The 27,140-nt window shown below is 44.0% G+C and overlaps 1 protein-coding gene across 5 annotated transcripts; it reads left to right on the top strand.

Annotated features, from left to right (window-relative positions):
- Positions 1–31: 31 nt before the first annotated feature.
- Positions 32–27,140, top strand: LOC119501622 (zinc finger protein 646-like). 5 transcript variants are annotated; one of them, XM_037792093.1, is made up of 7 exons: positions 32–311; positions 3,391–3,656; positions 5,449–5,695; positions 12,198–12,287; positions 15,013–15,249; positions 16,377–16,511; positions 25,323–27,140. In XM_037792093.1, the coding sequence occupies exons 1-7, from the start codon at positions 177–179 to the stop codon at positions 25,488–25,490; spliced, it is 1,278 nt and encodes a 425-aa protein (XP_037648021.1). In that variant the 5' UTR covers positions 32–176; the 3' UTR covers positions 25,491–27,140. The 5 variants fall into 5 exon arrangements, with proteins under 5 accessions (XP_037648021.1, XP_037648019.1, XP_037648020.1 ...); XM_037792091.1 differs by having other exon boundaries at positions 39–311; positions 16,377–16,559; XM_037792092.1 differs by having other exon boundaries at positions 40–311; positions 16,380–16,559.

Below are 27,140 nucleotides of genomic sequence, written 5' to 3'. Positions count from 1 at the left end.
GCCCGTGGTTACCCCTCCAGCCCAGCAGGCGGCGGTAAGGACCCGTATGCTTCAATATGGCCGCCGCCAAAACGCTCATTTCACTGAAGAAATCTTTTTCTTTTCGGAAGAAGATCCCGACAAAGCGGCCCTATTTCTTTTCAGCCACAAAAAGTCGAATAATCTGAAAACCAACGATGTACGCCAGGACAAATACCGGCAGCACACACGGAGACTTCCAGGACAGAAACGGAGTGAATTATGTGACATCGACAGAGTCTTTCGGCCACTGCTCTCAACTGTTCTGGAAAAAGGATCCGAACGACTCCGGAGTAAGAGAGCCAGCTGCCTCCGCCGTTAGCCGTTAGCACCGTTAGCCGTTAGCTAGCGAGCCCAGACAACACACAGCGCTAGCACACGGCTAACGGAGCCGCATTCAGCTCACTAAGCACCAGGCAGCATCTCTATTTTACACGGTTTAGCAACAGCGAGTAAACTGAAGCTGCAGCCTGTGTTACGGTGTCCCAGAGCAGCTTCGTTAGCCCCCTGCTCCCTGCTAACGGACCAGTGGTCCTGCTGAGCGGCCTAGTCTCACTCTTAGCTGCCGAGCTAAGTGGCTACTAATGATTAGCTCCTAAATATTGGATGTCTTACATGTCCCATAAGGGGTTTAGTGAAAGTGGACGTGTATGCCCAACACTCTGCTCCAGCTGGGTTGCGAAGAGGCGCCGGAGGGTTAGCACAATGCATGTTATTGTAGCTAAGCATCACCGAGCTAATGCTAACATCAGACAACACTGGCTAGCTACCACCAGAGCCCCGGCTGGCTAGAAACAAGGCGCCTTGTTGTGCAACACGATGCTTCGACAGGTGTGCTCCGATACCGTGGACCGTAGACAGTTTGTTTGAGCAGGTTTGTGCACGAGGCCTGCAGTATTGTTATGGATCAGCGCGGTGTAAACAGTGTAAACAGTAGCAGGCTGTCCCACAGGAAACGGGAGCGGAAGACGCCCCGCGGAGGACTAGAAAGACCTCTTTGTGATGCCAGACTGTGCGCTTCATTCATGGTCGCTCTCAGACCACAGACACCCACACACTACTTTATATCTTTAAACACTTTGGAATATTTGAATGTGGGCGGCATTACAAGCTGAGCACCTCTCGCTGTCACACACAATATTTATTACACCATGTGTGTGTCTGGGGATCTGAACTTATTCCAGTTGTTGAATTTCCCAAAACAGAGTTCTGGTTATTCCCAGAATGATTCACATTGCTTTTAGTTTACTCCCAGAATGATTCCCATTGCTTAGTTTACTCCCAGAATGAGTCCCATTGCTTCAAATACAGAAACACCAGCAAATAAACAGCAGGAGTATCCAGGGGACACAATAATCTACTTGTGTTTTCCTTGTGTTTCTATATTTGCAGTGTGTTTCTACACTCAGTGGCCACTTTATTAGGTACACCTGTAAAAACTAATGCAATCTAATACAACAACTCTTTCACATATTCTACCTACTAACATAATGTTTAGTTTTGATAGACACTGTCAGAGGTGTTAATTCAACTGTATGTTTATTATGGAAGTTGTAGTTTACAGTGGTGTTGAACTGGACTGCGAATGCGTCGAAGCTTTGACCATTGCCTTGGTATTCAACCTCCAAATCACTATTCGAATGCTTCGTTTTATTTCGTTGCATCTTTGTTTGAATTTTTTTAAATATGTACAAGTATGTAATAATGTATAAATCCCCAAATAACCCATGAAATAATGAATTATTCGTTATTCATATTCAACATGAATTATCTGCTATTCTCAGATGGATATTTGTTGTGTGTGTACAGTAGTGCAACAGCAGCACTGAAACCAGGGAGATGGAGACAGACAGAACATGTCAGCTTGCTGCGCTGCGAAGCTTCAAATAACTTCAAATATTTCTCTCAGAAGCTTTGAAGCCCAAAAATTGGTATTCAGGACAGCCCTATTATATCGAGAGGTGTTTCTAATATTTTGCCCATCCCATGCATTACATGCATTATGGTGGAAGAAAATTCTAAACACATTTCAATATAATGCAGTCCTGTACAACACCACATGCAGTTGGATTAACAGCTCTTCAAAGGTTTTAACAAAACTGTGCTATTTTAAGCGTTGTTAAGGTAAAGTATGTGTCAGAGGTTGGATTGTCTATACAGGTGTACCTAATGAAGTAGCCAGGGAGAGTATGTGCTGTCAGAACTGGTGAATGTGTTTGCAGCAGTTGCTCTGAATGTGTTGTCAGTCATGAAGAGGATTTCTTCATTGTCTTGTGTTGTTGTCCACTTGCATTACTTTTATTAGGTTACATTGAGCACTCAGTCAACACTCTGACGGACGTATACAACAAAAAATGTATTTGCATGATGAGACCATTAAGAACTTATTTTGCGAGAAAATATTCATCTGCAGAAGAGTCAGAGCTGGGCAGGTGATGTAGGCTAGAGTTCTGCTTCTGGTCGTTTTTGTTAAGTAAAGCTTAGGGCTCAGGCCGCGTTTAGTTATTTTCAAATCACATTTATGAGTTTCTCTGTATGACTGGGCCAATCATTTGTGTCTGCCATGTGTTGCAAGCAGATGCAATGCTCAGTGACAGAAGCAAAAGATGCAAAGTGTAGGCAACGTGTTGCATTAGCCTGGCAAGCTAACGGTCTCTACTGGTTGGAATATATAAAAAAATATAGCTTTGTGTCTCACATTTAGCAGCACCATTCAGGTTTGGTCACATTGGGTCTCATATATGCTGGTATGGGCCGTGTTTGGGCTCAGTTTTTGGCCCATGCAGATCTCTAATGTGTGTAGAGTTGCTGTCCGTGGTGCTGAGTTGTTACACTTCCACATTATTTTCACCTGACATGTATTCTATAGCTGGACAGTGTAAAGCCATATTTTATGTTTTAGTTGAAATTTTAAGTCTACTCTCGACAGCAGGTCTTGACAGAATGATGCCCCCATCATTTATGCAAGACAATCTAAAGACATGCCTCATAGTTTCAGTCATGTATGCACTCACTTGCAGTTTTGAGCGTTATTTAGCCTCCTTCGCAACAAGCTAGTGTGACATGGTTGGATTCCTTAGGTTTTCTAGTTTCATATGATACCAGTATCTTCACTCTAGCTTTACAACTGAGCCGCTACAACCTAAAAATCACAAGTTGCGTTAATGAGTTAAAGAAATTAGTTGCATTAAAATGAAGTTGCGTTAATGCGTTCTTATCCCGTTAAATTAGGCAGCCCTAATAACTTCTTATCAAAATTGCCAGTTGCCAAGAAAATGCAAAAAAATAATTTTGTCATGAAAGTGTAACTGACTTGTTGATGTATGCATGTCGCAGTACTCGGCTTTAATGTACTCCTCTCCTCTGTGACAGCCGAATTCAACCATCAGCTGGTGCGATCAGCTCCCTTCCTCCTCGGCAGCCCTCTCCAGTTCCAGTCTCTCCTCAGCGTCACTCTCCAGCTCCAGTCTCACCTTGGAGTCCCGAGCAACGGCGCCAGTGCCTGCGGCGCCAACGACGACGTCAGACGACATGGACTCAGACGAGAGGCCGTACGTCTGCGACCTGTGCACCTGCGCCTACAAGCACGCCAGTTCCCTGCTCAACCACAAGCTCACCCACAAGATTGGAGACTTCAGGTAGGGACCCGAGACTCTGTTTTAACACTGATGATTAAAAAGTTCCTGCATTCCAGTTTTCAGTTAACCCTCTGAGACCCACTATAGACCCGTTTTGTCCTTTTTACTACTGTTGATCTGCTATCTCCCCCTAAAGACCCCCTGGACTCCCCTAAAGACCCCCTGGACTCCCCTAAAGACCCCCTGGTATAGGGGGTCTTTAGGGGAGTCCAGGGGGTCTTTAGGGGGAGATAGCAGATCAACAGTAGATGTCACATAGAAGTGGTGTACATCATCTGAAAGCTGGAACCTGAAGATTCATTTTAGATGCAGCTCAGCACTGTGTGTCAAGTTGTTCAAGTCATTAATCAGATAAACATGAATCAATTAATTTAAATAAATTGTAAAAGTGTATAAGGGTTTAGAACATTATGATAGAAGTATATGATGACCATCCCCATGCTCTGTTATGTCTCATAAGTTGTTTCTGGGTTGAAACCATTTGTTCCACAGATTTGGTGCTAAATTTAACCATTTTTTACCACTGGAGAATTGATCAAAATGACCAATAATCCCTCCAAATACCACATTAAGACACCAAGACCTTGAGGAACACCATAGAAAAAGGCCCTTATTGTCAATGTAGCTAGGAAAGCCATCCATCCTCTTGGTCTCTAGTTTGATCCATCCATCCTCTGAATGCTCCAGGTCTCTAGTCTGATCCATCCATCCTCTGAATGCTCTAGGTCTCTAGTCTGATCCATCCATCCTCTGAATGCTCTAGGTCTCTAGTCTGATCCATCCATCCTCTGAATGCTCTAGGTCTCTAGTTTGATCCATCCATCCTCTGAATACTCTAGGTCTCTAATAGATCCATCCATCCTCTGAATGCTCTAGGTCTCTAGTTTGATCCATCCATCCTCTGAATGCTCTAGGTCTCTAGTTTGATCCATCCATCCTCTGAATGCTCTAGGTCTCTAGTCTGATCCATCCATCCTCTGAATGCTCTAGGTCTCTAGTTTGATCCATCCATCCTCTGAATGCTCTAGGTCTCTAGTTTGATCCATCCATCCTCTGAATGCTCTAGGTCTCTAGTCTGATCCATCCATCCTCTGAATGCTCTAGGTCTTTAGTTTGGGGTTTTAAAGTTTCATGAGGCTGTGATTATCCTAGAGGTCACCACAGGTCATTTAAAGTGAAGTCAATGAAATGTCTCCTATGGGGACTAACATCATCACACATGAATACAGTTGTTGTCATTGGATCCACCAGAGTCTCAACTTTACAGTGAGACCCAATTTATGGAATTCAACACTGTTTAGGGACCCCAGTATTCAGAAATATTCAGATACACCATTTTAGAATAGGAAACGATAACACATTTATACTGCATGTGATTATCATAAAGTGGGCATGTCTGTAAAGGGGAGACTCGTGGGTACCCATAGAACCCATTTACATTCACATATCTGGAGGTCAGAGGTCAAGGGACCCCTTTGAAAATGGCAATGCAAGTTTTTCAAATTTTAGCCCAACTTTGTAGCGTTATTTAGCCTCCTCCCCGACAAGCTACCATCACATGGTTGGTACCGATAGATTCCTTTTTTGTAGTTTAATTTGATATCTGTAGCTTCACTTTAGCTCTAAAACTGAACCTGCTACAGCCTCTGAAAGACCCTCTCTAAAGTCTGAGTCTCAGAGGGGTTAATGTCAGTAAAGATGTCCTGCCACAGAGCTCCTACCACCTCACTCATTGTAGGTCACTGTAAGTGGCGACCTCTAACCTCCACACTATTTCTGTCTCCACAAAAAGGTGCGACTTTTGCAGCAAGCCCTACACCAACTACATGTCCCTGCGCAACCACATGCGAATCCACGGTCAGAAGCGCTACATGTGCGACCTATGTGGGAAGGCCTTCCGTCTGGCCCGGTACCTCCGTAACCACCAGAGGATCCACGACGACGGGCCCAACCGCTTCGACTGTCCCTCCTGCTGCAAGAGCTACAGGACCATGCTGGAGCTGGCCCAGCACCGCTGCACCGCTGCTTCATCCAACCAGGTGGGTCTGCGTGAGTTGGTGGATGATACCTGGGATGGTGTGTGTTGGGCTGCATTAGTGTTGCTAATATAACAATTCTGTGAGTCATTTTGCAGCCGTGTGAGAGCGTACATATTTTCTGTTTGAATGACACGTAGTGAGATATATACATTTAGGATGTGTTAATTCTTCCTGAATGTGATCGATACCGTCATGAAGTTTATGCATCACAGTTCCTAGCAGAGGAGATGAGCAATATCTTAGCTCATAACATGCAGTAGCCCAATCAGCTGTGCCTATGTAACGACTCATCTTCTATTTATAAATGGCTGTAGTCTCAATCTTCTAACAGTGGTATACCATTAATTAAGTCTGGAATTACATAAACCAGAGACATCGATAAACAATTCTTGTTGTAGTGTTAATTTTGTCAGTTATTATTTTTATTTAGATCTTGTGTCAAATGTCCTTATTAGTTTTTATCATATCTATTCAACCTCATCCTGTTTTTCTTAGTCAAGTTTTAATTGACTAAAAGTCTGGGCATTTAAGGGCGCTTTCACAAGCCATAGTCTGTTTGGCTCGTCCGAATCAGAATTAAATTGATACTTTTGGTTTGTTTTCTATTTAGTCTGGTTCGGTTTCACTGTGCACAAATTAAATCGGACCAAATGGAAAAAAAAAAAATTAGCTGAGGGGCGTGTCCGAAGGAGCAAATTGATCTTTTTGGTCTCGAGAGCTGCCACTTCTATGCACTGACTCGGCACTGATCGACTACGCACAAATGCCTTCTCCTCCAATTTATGACTTTATAAACGTCACTGTTTTTGCGGACTTTATTTAGCATATTCTGTGTGTTCTCTTCGTCCCCAGATGTCAAGCAAACATCGGACTTCTGCAAAAGTCCAGGTTAGTCCCTCCCACGAATGTTAACCTGTCATTTACCGGGTCCATCTCAACTAATGCCCGCACAGGCGGCCTGCATTTTGGCAGACCACCTCTCGCAAGCGGTTGTTTTGGTCCACACCAGAGTATGATTACTGCGTTCACAACCGCCCAAACGAGCCGCACCACAGTTTGATTAAGGTGGGCTGAATATTGGCTTGTGAAAGCGCCCTTAGTCTCATCTTAGTCAAAGAAAACCGTAACTATTTTAGTATATATTTGGTCAATTAATTCTATTGACATTTTAGTCTCTTTAAGTCATCAGATTATATTGAACATTTCAGTCAATCTAGTCTAAATATCACCTTGTTTCTTTCTCCCTGTTGTCATTGTTAACTTCCCCTGAAAGGAACAGTGTGTAACAATTAGGGGGCTTTATTGGCAGAAAACAAATATAATATAAATAAGTATGTTTTCTTTAGTGTATAATCACCTGAAGATAAGAATAGTTGTTTTCGTTACCTTACAATGAGTCGTTTATATCAACATAAGGAGCACAGGGATGCTTCACCTCCAAAATGATCATTCGTATATTAATTACTCATTCTGTGTTACCTTGAATTTGTGAAGAAAACATTTTTCTCCCATCCCGCCAGAGTGAACAAAGAACCCCAAAATCTGGGAAAGCAGCAATATATCTGAGGGCAAGCAGCAATATATCTGAGGGCAAGCAATGATATATCTGAGGGCAAGCAACGATATATCTGAGGGCAAGCAGCAATATATCTGAGGGCAAGCAGCGATATATCTGAGGGCAAGCAACAATATATCTGAGGGCAAGCAACGATATATCCGAGGGCAAGCAACGATATATCTGAGGGCAAGCAACAATATATCCGAGGGCAAGCAACAATATATCCGAGGGCAAGCAACTATATATCTGAGGGCAACCAACGATATATCTGAGGGCAAGCAACAATATATCCGAGGGCAAGCAACAATATATCCGAGGGCAAGCAACAATATATCTGAGGGCAAGCAACGATATATCTGAGGGCAAGCAACGATATATCTGAGGGCAAGCAACGATATATCTGAGGGCAAGCAACAATATACAGTGCCTTCAGAAAGTATTCAGACCCCTTCACTTTTTTCACATTTTGTTATGTTGCAGCCTTATGATAAAATCGATAAAATATTTTTTTCCCCTCATCAACCTACACTCAATACACCATAATGACAGAGCGGAAACAGAATTTTAGAAATCTTTGTAAATTTATTAAAAAGGAAAAACTGAAATATCACATTGACATAAGTATTCAGACCCTTTACTATGACACTTGAAATTTAGCTCAGGTGCCTCCCATTTCCCTCGATCATCTTTGAGATGTTTCTCCACCTTGACTGGAGTCCACCTGTGGTAAATTCAAATGATTGGATGTGATATGGAAAGGCTCACACCTGTCTATATAAGGTCTCACAGCTGATAATGCATATCAGAGCAAAAACCAAACCACGGGGTCGAAGGAACTGCCTGAAGAGCTCAGAGACAGGATTGTGTCGAGGCACAGATCTGGGGAAGGCTACAAAAAAATTCTGCTGCATTGAAGGTCCCCAAGAGCAAAGTGGCCTCCATAACTCTTAAATGGAAGAAGTTTGTAACAACCAGGACTCTCACTAGAGCTGGCCGCCCGGCCAAACTAAGCAAGCGGGGGAGAAGGGCCTAGGTAAGAGAGGTGACCAAGAACCCGATGGTCACTCTGGCTGAGCTCCAGAGATCCTGTGTGGAGATGGGAGAAACTACCATCACTGCAACACTCCACCGATCTGGGCTGTATGGCAGAGTGGCCAGACGGAAGCCTCTCCTCAGAGAAACACACATGAAAGCCCGCTTGGAGTTTGCAAAAAAGCACCTAAAGGATACTCAGACTGGGAGAAACCAGATTCTCTGGTCTGATGAAACCAAGATTGAACTGTTTGGCCTCAATTCTAAGCGTTATGTCTGGAGGAAACCAGGAACCGCTAATCACCTATCCAATACCATCCCAACGGTGAAGCATGGTGGTGGCAGCATCATGCTTTGGGTGTGTTTTTCAGCAGCAGGGACTGGGCGACTGGTCAGGGTTGAGGGAAAGCTGAACAGATCAAAGTTCAGAGATATTCTTAATGAAAACCTGGACAGAGTGCTCAGGACCTCAGACTGGACCGAAGGTTCACCTTCCAACAGGACAATGACCCGAAGCACACAGCCAAGACAACGCAGGAGTGGCTTAGGGACAACTCTGTGAATGTCCTTGAGTGGCCCAGCCAGAGCCCTGACTTGAACCCAATCGAACATCTCTGGAGAGACCTGAAGATGGCTCTCCACCGACGGTCCCCATCCAACCTGACAGAGCTTGAGAGGATCTGCAGAGAAGAATGGCAGAAACTCCCCAAATCCAGGTGTGCAAAGCTCGTCGCGTCATACCCAAGAAGACCCGATGCTGTAATCGCTACCAAAGCTGCTTCAACTAAGTACTGAGTAAAGGGTCTGAATACTTATGTCATGATATTTCAGTTTTTCCTTTTTAATACATTTTGCAAAAATTTCAAAAATTCTGTTTCCGCTTTGTCATTATGGTGTATTGAGTGTAGATTGATGAGGGAAAAAAATAATTTTATCAATTTTATCATAAGGCTGCAACATAACAAAATGTGAAAAAAGTGGAGGGGTCTGAATACTTTCTGAAGGCACTGTATCCGAGTGCAAGCATACAGTTTGAGCAGAAGAAGAGCTAATCCAAGCACAAGCAGGGCCTATCTGAGTGTGAGGACAGGGTTGAGAGGGAAACCATTACAAAATCTGACCGTGAAATCAATAAGTCATGCTTTCAAATTGAAAGACCACGCTGTTGAATAAAGATAGGAAAAAAGCTCCATACGGGGTGAGTAATTGATAGACCAATGGTCATTTTGTGGGTGAAGTATTCCTTTAAATAAGTGTGTAGTACTGATATGGCGAGCACAGAATGCGAAACTGCTGAATTGGAAAAAAAAGTCTTTCAATATATCGTCTCCTCTTTTTTGACAATTAATATAAAGAGAAATTTTAGTTATTTTTTAGTATTGCATGTTGATTTAATCACAGTTGGTGTTAAATGATGTTGCTGCCGGCTCGTCTTAGTCATGGAAAAAAAGGTTGTTGGCGAAAATATTCAAAGTTTTTCATCATGAAATTAAGTGTTTGGGTTGACATCTTCTGTACAAAGTATTTGGCAGAAGGACATACTCCTAATGAGAATGAAAATCTTTACAAATGACTCACAAATATATAGTTTAATTAAAAAAAAAAACTTAGTAGTTTTTACTCAATAGTGCATTTGTTGGGGATTATTTTGCTGCGCATTAACACACAATATAAAGAATATCACCAGATGTGAATTAATATTCTGCACGTCACCTATTAGAACAATCCAGTGGCTGGTTTGAAATTACACACGGTTACATTTATTGCTATGCTAGCGGCTGTAAAACCTCCCTGACAAACTTCTCAGCTGTATAGTATTGAATAACTTTTTTCTAGAGATGCTCAATACTTAAATTTACCCAGCTGTTGATTGAATATGCCGGCCTGTTAAAAAGGTTAGGAGAGCCAGACCCTGCAGGCGCAGTGCACAGTTGTAATGTGAGTTATGTTAAGGTCTGCTCCAGCTGCCTTCATATAACTCATTATATGTCTATTACACACCACTTGCTGTAATTTTGCACTGTATAAATTACTGTTTAGAATGATAGATATCGTATGTATTTTTTATCGGTCATATTAGAGATTCACCGATTGATCGGCCACCGGTTGAAACTGGCTGGTTGTCGGCCATGACGGTGACCGGCCAATCAGAATTTACACACGTGTGCTGCATGATAGTTTTACTGCTAACCCTCACCCATCACTGCCTGCTATTATCAATCCAAATTGAATATATACATAGGGCAGTCATGGTGAAGGAATGTCCTTTGCGGTGACGTTGACTGGCTCAACAGCGCCATGTGTAATATTATTGCCTCTTTTTTTTTTTTTGCAAATTTGTTAATTTATCCTGATTTTAGTGCTATAGAAATAAGTGTTATTGTATGGATATTATTCAGTATATTGTTGCTTTTTAAATGACAAAGATGTCATACTGTACATATTGTTAAATGCAGAACACAGACGGTCAATGAGGCGCAGCCTTGTCAGATGAGATGCTTTGGTTGCATCTGGTTGCTATGATACGGAATAACCACAGGCGTATAAATGTTGGGTACTTGGATTAGGTAGTTGCTCTGGATGAAGGGAAGGAGGAGAGGACGGACCTGCCGGTCTGTTTGTATTAATATCTCCTCCATTGTTGTTGTTCATCACTAGTGGACCTGAACATGTAGGATGTGACGGTTGGTCTTTGTGGTATTTGTCCCGCCCCTCCTCCATTGTGATTGGATGACTGGGTAAAAAAGGGACAGTGGCGAGCGCAGCGTTTTACCCAACGCTGAACATTTTTCAACTCTCGGCGACCAGAAAAAAACACCAAACGTGCAGCACTCAGCACAGAATAGACGCTCAGTGGCCTCGTCATGCTGCTGGTGTTTACCTAGCGCTCCTATCGCAAAGAATTTAAAAAAAAAGAAAAAATCGTGAACATAGCGGTTGTGTCGCTTGCTTTCCATCCCTTGCGGTTGGCTAGTCAATAGCGCAGTATTGCAATATTGCAGTTAATGTGTCAGCCCTATGTATGCTAAGTCATATTTCCTCGCCACACGCTTTGGAGCATAATTTGGTGCAGGGTTGTCTCCCACTTCACTTTTTTTACTGTCCAAGAACGATCCATTTGTGTCACTGCATCCGAGTGCACGTTGGTTAGCTAGTGGTGTGTGAATTACTATGTTTTTAAATGATGTGAATTCTTGAGCACATTTCGCCATAAAAATAACACCATTTTACATTTTTTTAAAACTTAATCTAACAATTTGACAGAACCTCCACGGCCCACTAGATGGCGCTCTGAGGCCCATACATATGTAATCAACCCTGTTTCCATGTTAAATAACTTTGAGGACGTCTTCAAAAGAAAACATGTGAAATAGAAATACAGCATGTGGAAAAGCCTTTCTGGGACCAGTGAGCGCTCCCACATGGCAGATCTATATAGCAGTAACCTTTTCAACTGATGTTCACAAATATCTGTGACACAGCGTTGCGTGGCCACTTGTGTGCCAACAGGAACAACTTTATTAATTGATTTAACATTTCATAATGAAATTGACATTATTAATGTTTCTGTGGTAAAACTGGCGGTGCACCACAGACGGCCCTCTGTAGGAGAAACACTGGGTGTGTGTGAATGAATGAAGATATGCATGTGTGGCAAGGCATATTTAATATGATCTGCTTTGATGAAGTGTGTGCATGTAACATATTGTGGCACATTTTCTGTCCTCTCCAGCTTACTGTGGAGTTAGGGTTAGACCAGGGTTAGGCTAAGTTTAGGGACAGAGTCAGGGGTTAGAGGTCAGGGAGGGGACACAATTCCTCACAAGTATAGTAATCCAAATTTATATGTGTGTGTGTCTGTCTGTCTGTCTGTCTGTGTGTGTGTGTGTGTGTGTGGGGTTGGTTAATAAGAACCGGTTCAACTGCCCGTCCTGCTTTAAGAGCTACCGAACCATGCTGGACCTGGCCCAGCACCAGTGCAGCGCCGCGGCCAAAAACCAGGTTGGTGTGAGCGTGAGTGAGCATGTGTGTGTGTGTGTTTGTGTGTGTGTGAGGCAGAGTCAGCAGATGGAACGGTAGCTGTGAGTCAGGGCCAACATGTACAGGAAGTTCAGATCAAAACCACCATCTCTGATCTAAATGCTTCAAACTGCTTTTATGTGGCTTCTTAACAGAAAAAGGTCCAGATGTTGTCATCCCGCGGTGCTGACATCTGTCTGGTGGCAACGTGACTGTAGCATTAAAGACTATCAGTGGCTGTCGGAGCAGGTCTGACCATTACATCTAAAAATACAAAAATCATTCTGAGATAATTCCAACTAATTACTAACTAATACATACAAAATGCATGGAGACAACTCATGTTTGCCTCAGGGTCTCCTAGTGGGTCATCACTGGGTTTAAACTCATCCACTTTATCAAAAGTACTTATTTTGGAAGTATAAATTAAAGTGCAGATTAAAGGGCATCAAGTGTGTCTTTAGACGATACTGAAATACTCGTGTGGCGTTGAAAGGTTATCAGTTTGTTTCTCCTGCCCACACTGGCCATGAACTGATCCCCTCTTAACACAGTTCCAGTGTAAGTGATGGTGGACAAAATCCACAGTAAAAGTACATCCCATAGTTCAGCTGAAGCTAATATGAGGCAGTCTTTTTTTTTTTAGACAAAATCTCTGTTTGTCCGTTTTATCTTTTAAATGTCTTTTTAATAGTCCACTGCATTGTAAAACTACTTCAACTCAAGTTGTGTGCGTAACATGCAGTTGATGAACGTGTTTTCACCTCCCAGTCAGTGTTTTATACCAGTGGTACCCAAACTTTTTCACGTCAACGGCCCCTAAACTGACACAAATCAGACTGCGTACCATCATTTGATAAGATTCTGTCCCAGGTTCCCCCATCTGGTACGTTCTCTGCTTTTAGATGTGTTATTACAGAAAGAGTATGAAACCCATGACCAGACTAGTCATACATTCTGTCATTGTGTTACTTATGGATGGAATTATAGTGACAATAAATGATTCCCCTTTTTGCTGGGGACCCCCTGGAACCCCTCAAGGATGCCTGGGGGTCCTCGGTCCCCACTTTGAAAGCCACTGATCTATATAACTGGTAAACTGGATTTGTTTCAAAAAACAGTCTCAATTAATGTTACATAAGCCGTTGTCTTGACAGTGAATCTCGTGTGTAAAATGTAAACATCCCTGATACGGATGGCGGTCTGAACTACGAAGATAAGACCTAGGATGTAAAACAAAAAGCAAAATGTTCCTACCAGGCTTATTAATGATAGAGGAATAATGATCAAGTTTAGACGTGTACTGTAGCTCTAAGTGTTCAGGGAGAAGGTTAAGGTTTAACGCTAATGCCAGCAAAAATACTGTAGTTGTCAGGGTTAGAGGACAAGTTGACAAGGCAAGATCTTCTAGAGCTTACAGAGGATAGACGTAGATTTGATTCATGTTAAAGAGGTAGTTCAGGTGTTTCTCAGTGGGGCTGTATGAGGTACTTCTCTATAGTCAGTGTATTACTACAGTAGATGACGGTCAGCAAACCTTTAGTTTGGAAAAGCAGACAGGAGTTACTGCACTGAACCAAAGTGATGTACTGCTGAGGACGGGGCAGCAGCTAAACGGATTTTAGACACCTAAAAAAATCATGTACGCTATATTTACAATATTTTCATTGCTTTATCTTGTCGTCACAGACGTTTTCGACGGGGAACTGAAGCCATTAATTAAGCTTCCGCCAAAGACACCAGACTCCTTTGTCAAAAAAACAGTAATTTCACCTCTCAGAACACAGGAGTTGCTGGTCTACCGCTGCCTCGATCGGTTAGTTAGTTTGTGTTATTGTGTGACTTTGGTGTTTTAAAGGATTAGTTCAGATTCACCAAAGTCACACAATAACACAAACAAACTAACCGATCGAGGCAGCGGCAGACCAGCAACTCCTGTGTTCTGAGAGGTGAAATTACTGTTTTTGTCAATGGAGTCTGGTATCTTTGGTGCGAGCATTAATAACGGCTTCAGAAAGGGCTGTCTGACGGCGAGGTAAAGCGGTGAAAATATTCTAAATATAGCGCACACTTAAACTGATGTTGATTTTTTTAGGTGGGCCTTTCTTTTAGATGTCTAAAATGTGTTTTGCTGTTGCCCCGTCCTCAGCAGTACATTACTTTGATTCAGTGCTGGTACTCCTGTCCCTTTAATGTTGGAGTTGACAGTCTGTGTAGTTATAATTTCTAGGTTGGGTAGAATTGATGTTTATGTGAGTGTATGTTGGTGTGTGTGTGTGTGTGTGTGTGTGTGTGTGTGTGTGTGTGTGTGTGTGTGTGTGTGTGTGTGTGTGTGTGTGTGTGGGAGTGTGTGTGTGTGTGTGTGTGTGTGTGTGTGTGTGTGTGTGTGTGTGTGTGTGTGTGTGTGTGTGTGTGTGTGTGTGTGTGTGTGTGTGTGTGTACAACTTGACCACCCCATCCCCTCATATTTATAGTTTTAATAAAGGGTAGTGAAGGGTAATGAGTCTATAGGACAGATTTGAGGTACATACATGTTAGAAAAGTGCACAAGAAGAAGAAGAATTTGATTCAGTGTGGAAAATAAGAGTTCATCACATTCATCTGTCACCGCTCTTTATCTTCTTTGTGTATTACTGGCACAAACGATGTGCATGAAGACAGAAATGATTTACAAAATGTCTCTCTCTCCTGTCTTTGTCCCATCCAGTCTGGTGGTCGTCGTTCTTTCTCCACCAATGCTCGCCGTCAGCAGCAGCAGCAGCAGCAGCAGCAGCAGCAGCAGCAGCAACAACAACAACAACAGCAGAACAGCGCTAACTCCATGATGCAACCGCAGCATGGAGGACACGGCCAGCAGGAACCTCTGCCCTCCCACTGCGTCTCCCCCATGTCCCAGGGAGGGCAGGGGGGTGTAACCAGCCAGTCTGTGCCTGATCCCCACCAGGTAGGGAGGAGAACACAGGTTCCAGGCCCAGAGCAGACACTGGGGAAGCGTTGGGAGGAGTTTTCTTGTTATGAGAGTGTGTTGAGCTTTCTGTTAGGGCTGGGACGATTCACCTATCTCCCCATTTGATACTATCACCATGCCTGGGTGCAGATTCAATATGTATTGCGATTTTTCTGTATTGTGATTCGATTTTACGATTTATTGCGATTTTGGTTAACTTTTTTAACGTTTTCACACACTTCTAGGGACTTACCTAAATGAATCCAGTAAAAATGTTTGATTTTCAGCATGTATGTAGTCAGAGATGTCCTGAAGTCAAATATATCAGGATCATTGTCAGCAATTATTTATTACATTTTTTATCCAGCAACCCAAAAATCAAAGAATAAAGACATTTCCCTCACAGATTAGTTGGATTTTATTTTTAATTTATAACGGACATGTAATGTTTTATACTTCTGGTGAATATAATCCATCAATCTTATTTCCATAGATGTATTTTGTATATACAGTTCCCTTTGTTAACACCTTATTTTGAAAAGTGGACCTAGTCCCACGTGTCTACTTCCTCTAACTTCTCCAAGGTGGTCTCTAGCTCTCCCGTCAGCTCCGTTCTCTTTATCCATCCATGGTCAGCTCCATCGGGGCCGTTTCAATGCATTTAACATAAATGTCAGTATATGGGTGTTGTACAGTTGTAGCGTCGGCCCATTTGACCACGGAGACGAGAGCGATGGCCAGCTCGCTCTGTTTTTTCCTGCAATGTGTTAAACCCAAAGTGTTTCCATCCTTTACTGGATGTGTAGTGTTTACCACGCTGGATTTAACATGGGAGGGTGCAGGTCGTATCCACAATGACCTTCCAACGTTTTACACTTTCTAGTTTTGGCTCACTGAGGTTTGTTTTGGTTGACGGATACGGAACGGATATGACATCACGTTAGTCAGACTACCACAATAAAAGCTGTAACTTTCTTCTACCTCTACATAGACTCAGATGAAGCAAATATATCGATTGTGGTATTTCTAAATTATTAAATTAATTTCTAATTAAATAAATAAGTAAATCGCGATACATAAGTGAATAATTTTTTTCCCCCACCCCTATTTTGTGTCTGTCCCAGCAGGGCCGTCCCAGCTCAGTGTCCTCCCAGAGCAGCCAGCAGAGCATGAGGAGCTCGTCCTCCAACAAACACATCTCCTCCTCCAGTGCCACCCCGTCCTCCTCTTACTCCCTGCTCCAGCCCCTGGTGCCTGAGGTAAAGGAGCTGAGCTTGGGATACACTAGGCTGAGCGCCAACCCCATGGTAGGAGAGAACCGCCACACACCCGCCGTCCGCTGTCTGCTGGCTAACCGCCTAGCTGCCTTCTTCTCCCTGTCTGGCTACTAACATGAGGAGAGAGGGACTAATACTGTAACGCTTCATGTGTCCACCGGGAGCCTCTGCTCACAGCTCATGTCTTTCCTCCTCTTGACTGAGGACAGGACGGATAACTGTTAGAATAGTAGCAAGTTCAGATAAAGATAGGTGCTGCTATCTGTAGAGGCACCTGGTGGACACAGTCTTAGCTGTCTTCTTAAAGTTGACTTTTTGTCTGCTGTTTTCATTTCAGATATTTCTGGGGCACTGATGGAAGTGGGTTTCTACAATGTCATTGAAATAAATTGTAGTGACAGGACAGTTAAAATGTCCCATCACTATGACCTCCCTGTGCTCAGTTGTCCCCATAAAATTGAGGGCACGGTCAGTGCTGTTAGCAGCCTACTCACGTTTAGATTTTAGCAACTGTAGGCAGGTTAAACGTGTGGCTGTAACGATAAATAGAGCAGGTGGATTGTGTCTTTTTTGCAGTTTAAAAAGACACCAAGTGGTGAGTCTGTCGGTATTTTTAGTATTGGCAGCTCATAGCTACTACATAAGAAGCTGGAAAATGACCTGCACACGCAGTCAAGTACTGTACTGACCAACTACTAATACCCGTATATATAGGAGACAATATTTTGAGTCCCTTAATTAGACCTTTAAGTGCATCACATCGATGTTTTAACTAGGGCTGTCAAAGTTAACGGGATAATAATGCGGTTATGCAAATTAATTTTAACGCCACTAATTTCTTTAACGCAACTTGTGATTTTTAGGTTGTAGCGGCTCAATTTTAAACGTACAGTGAAGATCAGTATCAAATGAAACTAGTAAACCTGATGAATCCATCGGTACCAACCATGTCATACTAGCTTGTCATGAAGGAGGTTAAATAACGCTCCAAACTGACACTAAATGTTGGCAAGGAAAAACTGTCATGGTGATTTTCAAAGGGGTCCCTTGACCTCTGACCTTCAGATACGTGAATGTAAATGGGTTCTATGGGTACCCACGAGTCTCCCCTTTACAGACATGCCCCCTTTATGATAATCACATGCAGTTTGGGGCAAGTCATAATCAAGTCAGCACACTGACACACTTTAGCTCAGGAGCCAAAATGAAGCATCGTTAGATGACAATCTATCAAGTTAGTCAGTGCTGCCTTACAAGCTGATTGTCAACACCATAAGCAGTCAATACCAAATATAATTATAATTTTATAATTTCATGATTATGTTCAAGAATAATAATTATGTTGGTCTACAAGTCCTGTGAAGTTTAGTTCCAAAATGACATTAGTCTAATTATTATGTCTAATATCCATTAGGGGCAAGAAGAGCATCTAGATGAGCACTAATGGGCCCATTTCACCCCCAGTCCTGGCTTAGACACTGGGACTTTAAACAATACTGGCTTCATTAGTATTGGTAGCATTATTAGCCTCCTGATAGAGGCACCCAATAGATTCTATAGTAGTCCTAATAACTAGCTAACTTTTAGTTTAGTTTGAGGATAACAATGCTCAGCTTCACAGTGGCCTGCAAAGCAACAGACTAAAAGCCAGTAATTTAGTTTGTGGGGTTATTGTTTAGCTTGGGCTCTGAACTGGCGGTAGGACACTACTAACTTGGGGCTGTGCTGCTAACTGAGTCCTGTCTTTCACACTTAGACACTAATCATTCACTCAACTCAGTGTTGCACATGTTGATGTTGTAGTTGGGGCTGCGCGAGTCATATTTCATCATATATTGGCAATATGCTTTTTTGATGCCTTCTCTGGTTAAACGGTCAAGAGGAATCAAGTTTAATGTAACAGTTGGATTCCTCAAATCTCCCCGTTGGAGTCTGCAGGTCCAAACGACTAAAGTCTGAGGTGATGTTCAGTAATCTCAGGTTTTATATGCTGGTGAATGGAACAGGTCATTATCATATGCAGCTTTTTTCGTAACTTTCAATAACGTGGTCTTTTAATTTGAGAGCATGACTTATTGATTTCACGTTCAGATTTTGTAATGGTTTCCCTCTAAATCCTGTCCTCACACTCAGATAGGCCCTGCTTGTCCTTAGATTAGCTCGGCTTCTGCTCCGATATATTGTTGCTTGCACTCCGATATATTGTTGCTTGCACTCCGATATATTGTTGCTTGCACTCAGCTATATTGTTGCTTGCACTCCCATATATTGTTGCTTGCTCTTGGATATATTATTGCATGTACTCCGATATATTATTGTTTGTACTCCGATATATTGTTGCTTGCACTCAGATATATTGTTGCTTGCACTCAGCTATATTGTTGCTTGCACTCGGATATATTGTTGCTTGCTCTCGGGTATATTGTTGCTTGCTCTCGGATATATTGTTGCTTGCACTCCCATATATTGTTGCCTGCTCTCGGATATATTGTTGCTTGCGCTCCGATATATCATTGCTTGCCATCCGATATATTGTTGCTTGCACTCAGCTATATTTTTGCTTGCACTCAGCTATATTGTTGCTTGCACTCAGCTATATTGTTGCTTGCACAGATTTCCTGCTCTCCAGCTTCAGCCCTTCTCAAGTTCAAGTTCAACTTTATTGTTATTTTTTCCAAATACACAGTACATGGCTAAAACGAAATGTCATTGCTCGCGGACCAGGGTGCAAACACAGACATACAAAAACATAGTCACAGACATGGAACATAACACAGTGAACAAAGTGCAATAGTGCAGCAGAATAAAAAGTGGATGACAGGACGATTAACAGAGTAAAAAAAACAATCAGGTCTTTAAAAGTACTATATATAAAAACCACATGACTCTCCAGTAATTCTCCTTTTATAAATACCTACTAAATAGATAAATAGAAGTGACAGTGCATAGTAGACCTGAAATGTCTGTTTCATGTCCAGCATGAGACGTAGGGAGGGAGGGGTCATGGATATGAGAGGGGTGTGGGGGGGGGGATGAAGTGTTTATGTGGTGGATAGGAGCAGGATATTTAGTGATCTGACAGCTTGGGGCAAAAGGCTGTTGCAGAACCTAGCAGTGGTGGTTGTGATGAACCTAGCAGTGGTGGTTGTGATGAACCTAGCAGTGGTGGTTGTGATGAACCTAGTAGTGGTGGTTCTGATGCTGCGAAACCTCCTGCCTGATGGCAGAGGTGTAAACAGTCTGTGAGGGGTGTGAGGGGTCCTTTACAATGGAAGAGGCTCTGGTTACACAGCGCCCCTGAAAGATGTCCTGGATGGAGGGGAGAGAAACACGTTTGATGTTCTCAGCTGTCCTCACTATGCGTTGTAGGGTCTTGTGTTCCGCTGCTTTGCAGTTCCCAAACCACACGGTTACCATCATGGTAAGGATGGGCGGTGGTAGGCTGGCTCTCTTCATTCTCCGCAGGAAGTGGAGGCGTCGCTGTGCCTTCTTGGCTACAGAGTTGGTGTTCATGTGCCAGGTGAGGTCGTCGGAGATGTGCACACCAAGAAACTTGGTGCTCTTGACCCTCTCTACTGTGGAACCACTGATGAGCAGTGGAGAGTGGTCAGCGGGCCTCCTCCTGAAGTCCACAACCATCTCTTTAGTTTTTTCGACATTAAGAGATAGGTTGTTGTCCTTGCACCAGCTCACCAGTTGCTCCACTTCCTCTCTGTAAGGTGTTTCATAATTGTTGCTGATGAGGACTACCATCGTGTCATCAGTAAACTTAATGATGTGGTTGGATATGGACTTGGCAGCATAGTCGTGGGTCAGCAGTGTGAACAGCAGTGGACTGAGCACGCAGCCCTGGGGGGAACCCTTGCTCAGCGTGATGGTGCCTGATGTTCTGCTGCTTCTCCGTACAGTCTGTGGTCTCTGTGTCAGAAAGTCCAGGATCCAATTGCAGAGGGAGGTGTCGATACCCAGCAGGGAAAGTTTTCCAATCAGCTTCTGGGGGATGATAGTGTTGAATGCTGAACTGAAATCAATGAACAGCATTCTAACATAAGTGCCCCCAGTGTCCAGGTTAGATAGGGCTGAGTGCAGGGTTTGTGAAATAGCATCGTCGGTGGAGCGGTTGGGGGGGTATGCAAGCTGGAGAGGGTCCAGAGAGGTGGGGAGGGCAAACTTTATGTGTCTCATGACCAGCCTCTCGAAGCACTTCATTATGATGGGAGTCAGTGCCACGGGGCGGTAGTCATTGAAACACATCACAGTGGGCTTCTTTGGCACTGGTATGATGGTGGTCTTTTTGAAGCCAGCTGGGACAACAGCATGGCTTAGAGAGATGTTAAAGATGTCCGTGAGGACGTCTGCCAGCTGGTAAGCACAGTCTCTGAGCACCCGCCCGGGTATGTTGTCTGGGCCTGCAGCTTTCCGTGGGTTGACTCTGGATAGGGTCCTGCTCACGTCAACAGCGTCCAGACTAGGGATGTCACGGTACCAGAAATCTAGTAGTCGATACCAATACCAGTGAATTAAAATTCGAAAATTCGATACCATGGTAAAAAAAACAATAAATCCCATGTAATGTGTACATCTGTCTATATAAAATAGGGGAATAAAAGTTAGTAAACTTGTGTTTGATGGATTATTTCTCTGTTGTTACAATGCTAATTGTCATTGTATTTTACATGGTTGGAAAGCCTGTTTATTTACCTTCACACTGATGTCCAACTTGTAAGGATCATGCATTTGTGGGATGAGCAGCACAGCTGATTATGTGGGTAGCGCCCAAGAATTTTTTTTCCAAAATGCTCCGTCAATGGTAAACAGTGTATTCTCCTGTTGGTATTGACTCTTGTTTTGAGTTGTTTGGTGGATTGGATGATTGAACTCTCTATCAGTAACAAGGAACAAACAAGACATATTGGCTATTTACACTTTATTCATTTAATCCACCGTCAGGAGCCTCAGTAGCGTTGGAAGATCCATACGCAGCCACAACAGCCTGGTACCTCCTCCTCATGCTGGTCACCAACCTGGTCACACGTTGCTGTGGGATGGCGTTCCATTCCTCAACCAGGATTCGTTGCAGGTCAGCCAGCGTGGTTGTGTGTTCCCTAAATGATGTCACTGGCAAAACAAGGCTTGTCATCATTGAAGGCCATCTCAATGCAGTGATATATCGGGATGAGATTCTGCAGCCAGTGGCGATCCCATATCTCCACAATCTGGGACCTAACTTCATCCTCCAAGACGACAACGCTCGCCCCCACAGAGCCAAGGTTATCACAGACTACCTCCACAATGTGGGAGTAGAGAGAATGGAACGGCCTGCCAAGAGTCCACACCTCAACCCAATTCAACACTTGTGGGATCAGCTTGGGCGTGCTGTACGTGTTAGAGTGACCAACACAACCACGCTGGCTGACCTGCAACGAATCCTGGTTGAGGAATGGAACGCCATCCCACAGCAACGTGTGACCAGGTTGGTGACCAGCATGAGGAGGAGGTGCCAGGCTGTTGTGGCTGCGTATGGATCTTCCAACGCTACTGAGGCTCCTGACATAATCAGCTGTGCTGCTCATCCCACAAATGCATGATCCTTACAAGTTGGACATCATTGCGAAGGTAAATAAACAGGCTTTCCAACGATGTAAAATCAACAGAGAAATAATCCACCAAACACAAGTTTACTAACTTTTTTCCCCCCAGTTTATATCCTCAGACTGCAGGCACTAGTTTAAATTCACTGACATGGTGACATTTCACTGGGTATAGGCTACCAGAGGTGGGACCAAGTCATTGTTTTGCATGTCGCAAGTAAGTCTCAAGCCTGTGACTCAAGTCCCAGCTCGGGTCTCGAGTCCTAAACAAGCCATATGAGCTCTTCACCAGATGTAATGTGATTTTAACAGCAGAGTAACTGGATCCAACTGGTGCTCAGTAGCATAACGTTAGTTCTTCATGGTTTTCTCCTGAAACTTGATTGGATGCTGTTGGATCGGTTCAAACTAAGTGGATCTGGATCTTTTTCCCTCACGAGTGAATCCTCTTCTCGTACATAAAGGATCTCTGCATCTCTGGATCTCTGGATCTCGCTGCTGCTGCATGGTGCTTGGCGGGTGTTAATTTTGGAAGTTTTTTGGAATGTTGGCATCGACTTGGTACCGAAGTACCGGTTCTCGTGACATCCCTAGTCCAGACGCAGTGCCATCTCCTCGGGGGACCGGGGGGTTTTAAATGCTGGCATGTTGTTTTGGGCTTCAAATTGTGCAAAGAAGCCATTTAATGTGTCAGGGAGGTGGACGTCATTGTCACTGACCTGTGATGTGATCTTGTAGTCCGTTGAGGCCTAGATGCCCTGCCACATATGCCTGGTGTCATTGGTATCACAGAAGTGATTTTGAATCTTCTGTGCATATTGACGTTTTGCTTTCCTGATGGCACGGGAGAGCTCCACCCTCGCTGACCTGAGAGCCGCTCCGTCCCCAAACCTGAAAGCAGGGTTCCGTTCTTCTCACACTCAGGCTGCTTCTGTGAACTAGTGAAACGTCTGCTCTCAATGAGGCAGGGATCATCTCATTGGTCAACACTACACCTGGTATACTATTTGTTGGGGAATTCTGACAGGCTTATTGCAAATCTGTGCAAGCAACAATATATCTGAGTGCAAGCATACAGTTTTAGTAGAAGTAGAGCTATCCAAGCACAAGCAGGGACTATTTGAGTGTGAGGACAGGGTTTAGAGGGAAACCAAGAAAAGTCTTAAATTAGGCTACAATCACGTACACCCCCGTGTTTTTTTATTAATATCAAATAAAAATCGTACTTTCATCATATAGGCATCTGCAATGATAACGTTGCACAACATAACAATCCTATATATTGAGATATTTCTTCTGAAGTTTTAGATTTTTAATACCTCAGTTAATATAACAATTCTATGACTGTTACTGTATGTTAATCATTTTAATGACTTTAATGAAACCTGCAGACATCCAGTGAAGCCCTCAGAGAAAGATCTGAATCCTTAAAGAGACGTGTGCAGCTCAGCTCTGCATGTCCTCTGTCCGTCTCCAACTCTAACTACACCTTCTCCATGTCCTCTGTCTGTCTCCAGCTCTAACTAGACCTTCTCCATGTCCTCTGTCTGTCTTCAGCTCTAACTAGACCTTCTCCATATCCTCTGTCTGTCTCCAACTCTAACTAGACCTTCTCTATCTCCTCTGTCTCTCTCCAACTCTAACTACACCTTCTCCATGTCCTCTCTCTTTCCAACTCTAACTACACCTTCTCCATGTCCTCTGTCTCTTTCCAACTCTAACTACACCTTCTCCATGTCCTCTGTCTGTCTCCAACTCTAACTAGACCTTCTCCATGTCCTCTGTCTCTCTCCAACTCTAATTACACCTTCTCCATGTCCATCTGTCTCTCTCCAACTCTAACTAGACCTTCTCCATGTCTTCTGTCTCTCTCCAACTCTAACTAGACCTTCTCCATGTCCTCTGTCTCTCTCCAACTCTAACTACACCTTCTCCATGACCTCTGTCTCTCTCCAACTCTAACTACACCTTCTCCATGTCCTCTGTCTCTCTCCAACTCTAACTAGACCTTCTCCATGTCCTCTGTCTCTCTCCAACTCTAACTACACCTTCTCCATGTCCTCTGTCTCCAACTCTAACTACACCTTCTCCATGTCCTCTGTCTCTCTCCAACTCTAATTACACCTTCTCCATATCCTCTCTCTCTCCAACTCTAACTAGAACTTTTCCATGTCCTCTGTCTCTCTCCAACTCTAACTACACCTTCTCCATGTCCTCTGTCTCTCTCCAACTCTAACTACACCTTCTCCATGTCCTCTGTCTGTCTCCAACTCTAACTAGAACTTTTCCATGTCCTCCGTCTCTCTCCAACTCTAACTAGACCTTCTCCATGTCCTCTGTCTCTCTCCAACTCTAACTAGACCTTCTCCATGTCCTCTGTCTCTCTCCAACTCTAACTACACCTTCTCCATGTCCTCTGTCTCTCTCCAACTCTAACTACACCTTTTCCATGTCCTCTGTCTCTCTCCAACTCTAACTACACCTTCTCCATGTCCTCTGTCTCTCTCCAACTCCAACTACACCTCCTCCATGTCCTCTGTTTCTCTCCAACTCTAACTACACCTTCTCCATGTCCTCTGTGGTCCTGTTCAGACCTGGTATTAACATGTGTCCTCAGTGACCACTTGTGATCTGGTCTCACGTCCCCGCTCTATATGCAGATAAACACATAGTAAACCCGGCTGATACAGCAGGCATTGTGATGTAATACTACATGAATGTCAGTAGTAATATCCTACATATTCATGAAATCGGGTACATTTTATTAATATTCCGCTGTCTTTGCCAGACAACAGCGGGTACAGAGCTCCAGAGAGCCTGGGAGGCCTAGTGTAGGCCCAGACCACCTCTGACTGTGGTCTGAGTGATCGGATCTCAATGCGTCCTCAATGCGTCTCGAGTGCGATCACACCTGTACTTAGAGCTGTCCAATGTGATCCGATCACTGAGGACGCATGTTAATACCAGGTGTGAACAGGGCCTGTCTGTCTCCAACTCTAGCTCCACCTTCATTGTTGTCCTTGGTTTTATATGGTCTCTGCTGTCCTCTTGTCCTCCATCTGAACGTCACCACTTCATCAGTATTAATGTGAGACGTCTCTGCTGACACTGATATTTTACTGCCCCTTCTTCCCTTCTTCTTTTTCTCTAACTCTACCTTTTCTCTTCTCTCTCTGTCTCCTCCCCACCCCACCCCCTACAGCCGAAGCACCAGGAGACCTTCTCTCTGGCTCCCCAGCGGCCCCTCACCACCATCAACCCCATCGGCCACTCCCTCCATCCGAACGGAGCGCCCACGCTCAAGCCTTCCCCTGTGCCCCGCACCATCCAGGCCATGCCCTGGGAGCAGCGCTCTCTCTACAATCAATGAGACCCCCCCTGGAACCAGCCACCCCCCCTTTTCACGTCGCGTCCACCATCCCCCCCCCACTCCCCCACACACACACACACACACCCTCCTCATCCTCCCCGCCCCTTTCGGACCCAGCATCACGGAGGGAGGACTTTGGACGCCCCTCCGCCGCCTCACCCCTCCTCTGGAACGTGGGGGGGGGGGGGGGGGAGGCACCGTTGAGAACTAGTTGAGATTGATTACTGAGTAGTTAGGTTTAATAATGTGTTGCCTTGACCCTCATGTATGATCTATGCCATGTACTGGATATAAGTTAAAATGTCTGTCCCCTAATCTGTCCTCTCACTAAGAAGTTATCTCCCCATCCTCCTCTCCCACTCTAGTTATGAAGATATCTATCCTTCCCATTATGAATAGTGCCCCCCCCCCTTTCCATATGTTAAATGAAACAAAAGGCTGTTTTTATCCAGTGTGATCCAAACCCTGAACCAGGGGTTCCAGGGCACCACGGTGTCAAAGTAAATATGACTAAATTCTCCCGTCAGTCTGATATGTTTCTGAACATAAAACCCAAAAGTCCAATGAGGCTTCTAGCAGCAGAAGAAGAGGAAACTTTCTTCTTCTCTTGTTTTTACCCCGTCAACGTGCTCCAGAAAGCAGATTGTGTATATTGTGCGTTACGAGGTGTGTCATGACTAATTTCTCCCTGACGTCCCACCTCCCACACCTCCCACACCTCTCATCTCCAAGCATCGTCAGCGAGGACCACGACGGAACCGACCCAGCGGACTGTGGTTCTGCCGACCATGTTGACGTGTTCATGCCAGTTTGGCTTCTCTTGTGTAGTGAAGGAGGACCTCAACGTTACTACGGTTGCCGACGGTTGCCGACGGTTGCCTTCTCCTGAACACACAACTGAAGCTCCCTTTCTCTCTGAACCAGCATCTGACTGGTGGCTCGTTGTTCTAGAAGACAACAGTACACGTCTCCATCACCCCTTTTTGTTCCAGACTGACTGTTAATATGTTTGTTCCTTCCACTTTAAAGCACTTTAAGACGAGTGCTGTATAATTATTACTGTCTCTGCCCTCCCTCCCTTCCTCCCTCCCTCCCCTAGCTAGAGCTGTGTCGGCTGTGAAGATGTAACGTTGCCTTACATCAACCCCTCATCACATGATCACCAGTGACTTAGCAGCAGTACTGGGCCCGTTTGAGCCCACATCACGGCTGCACCTGGAAGCTATAGTGGCCAAAACACAGTATGTCTGCAGCTCTGGACCCCCCCCACACACCCTCCAGTGTTGCTCCTCCTCTAGAACACGTGGTGTCACCGCTCCCAGGATGGATTCAGTTAACACCTCCCCACAGGGTGTTTCAATAAACAGCCAGATAACTCCAAATAAACCCATAAAAGAAGAATTGAGTAAACGGTCCATTTGACGGATAACAGTTTTAATCCCGGTTCCAGGTTGTAGTTCTGTTACGTTATCTCGCTAACATGGTGTTCATTGAAATACCCACAATTCTACTGACATTGTATTTTCTCTTTTTAAAGTTGTTTCTATTTTTATTCATGACATGTTTTCATTGTTGCTTTCTCTCCTTGTAAAGTGTCTTTGAGTATTTAGAAAAGTGCTATACAAATAAAATGTTTTATTATTATCACCA

This window comes from Sebastes umbrosus, chromosome 14 (genome assembly GCF_015220745.1).
Source record: "Sebastes umbrosus isolate fSebUmb1 chromosome 14, fSebUmb1.pri, whole genome shotgun sequence".
In the NCBI taxonomy this organism is placed as follows: domain Eukaryota; kingdom Metazoa; phylum Chordata; class Actinopteri; order Perciformes; family Sebastidae; genus Sebastes; species Sebastes umbrosus.
The sequence above is the reverse complement of the archived record's forward strand: the minus strand, read 5'-3'. Positions and strand labels throughout refer to the sequence as shown.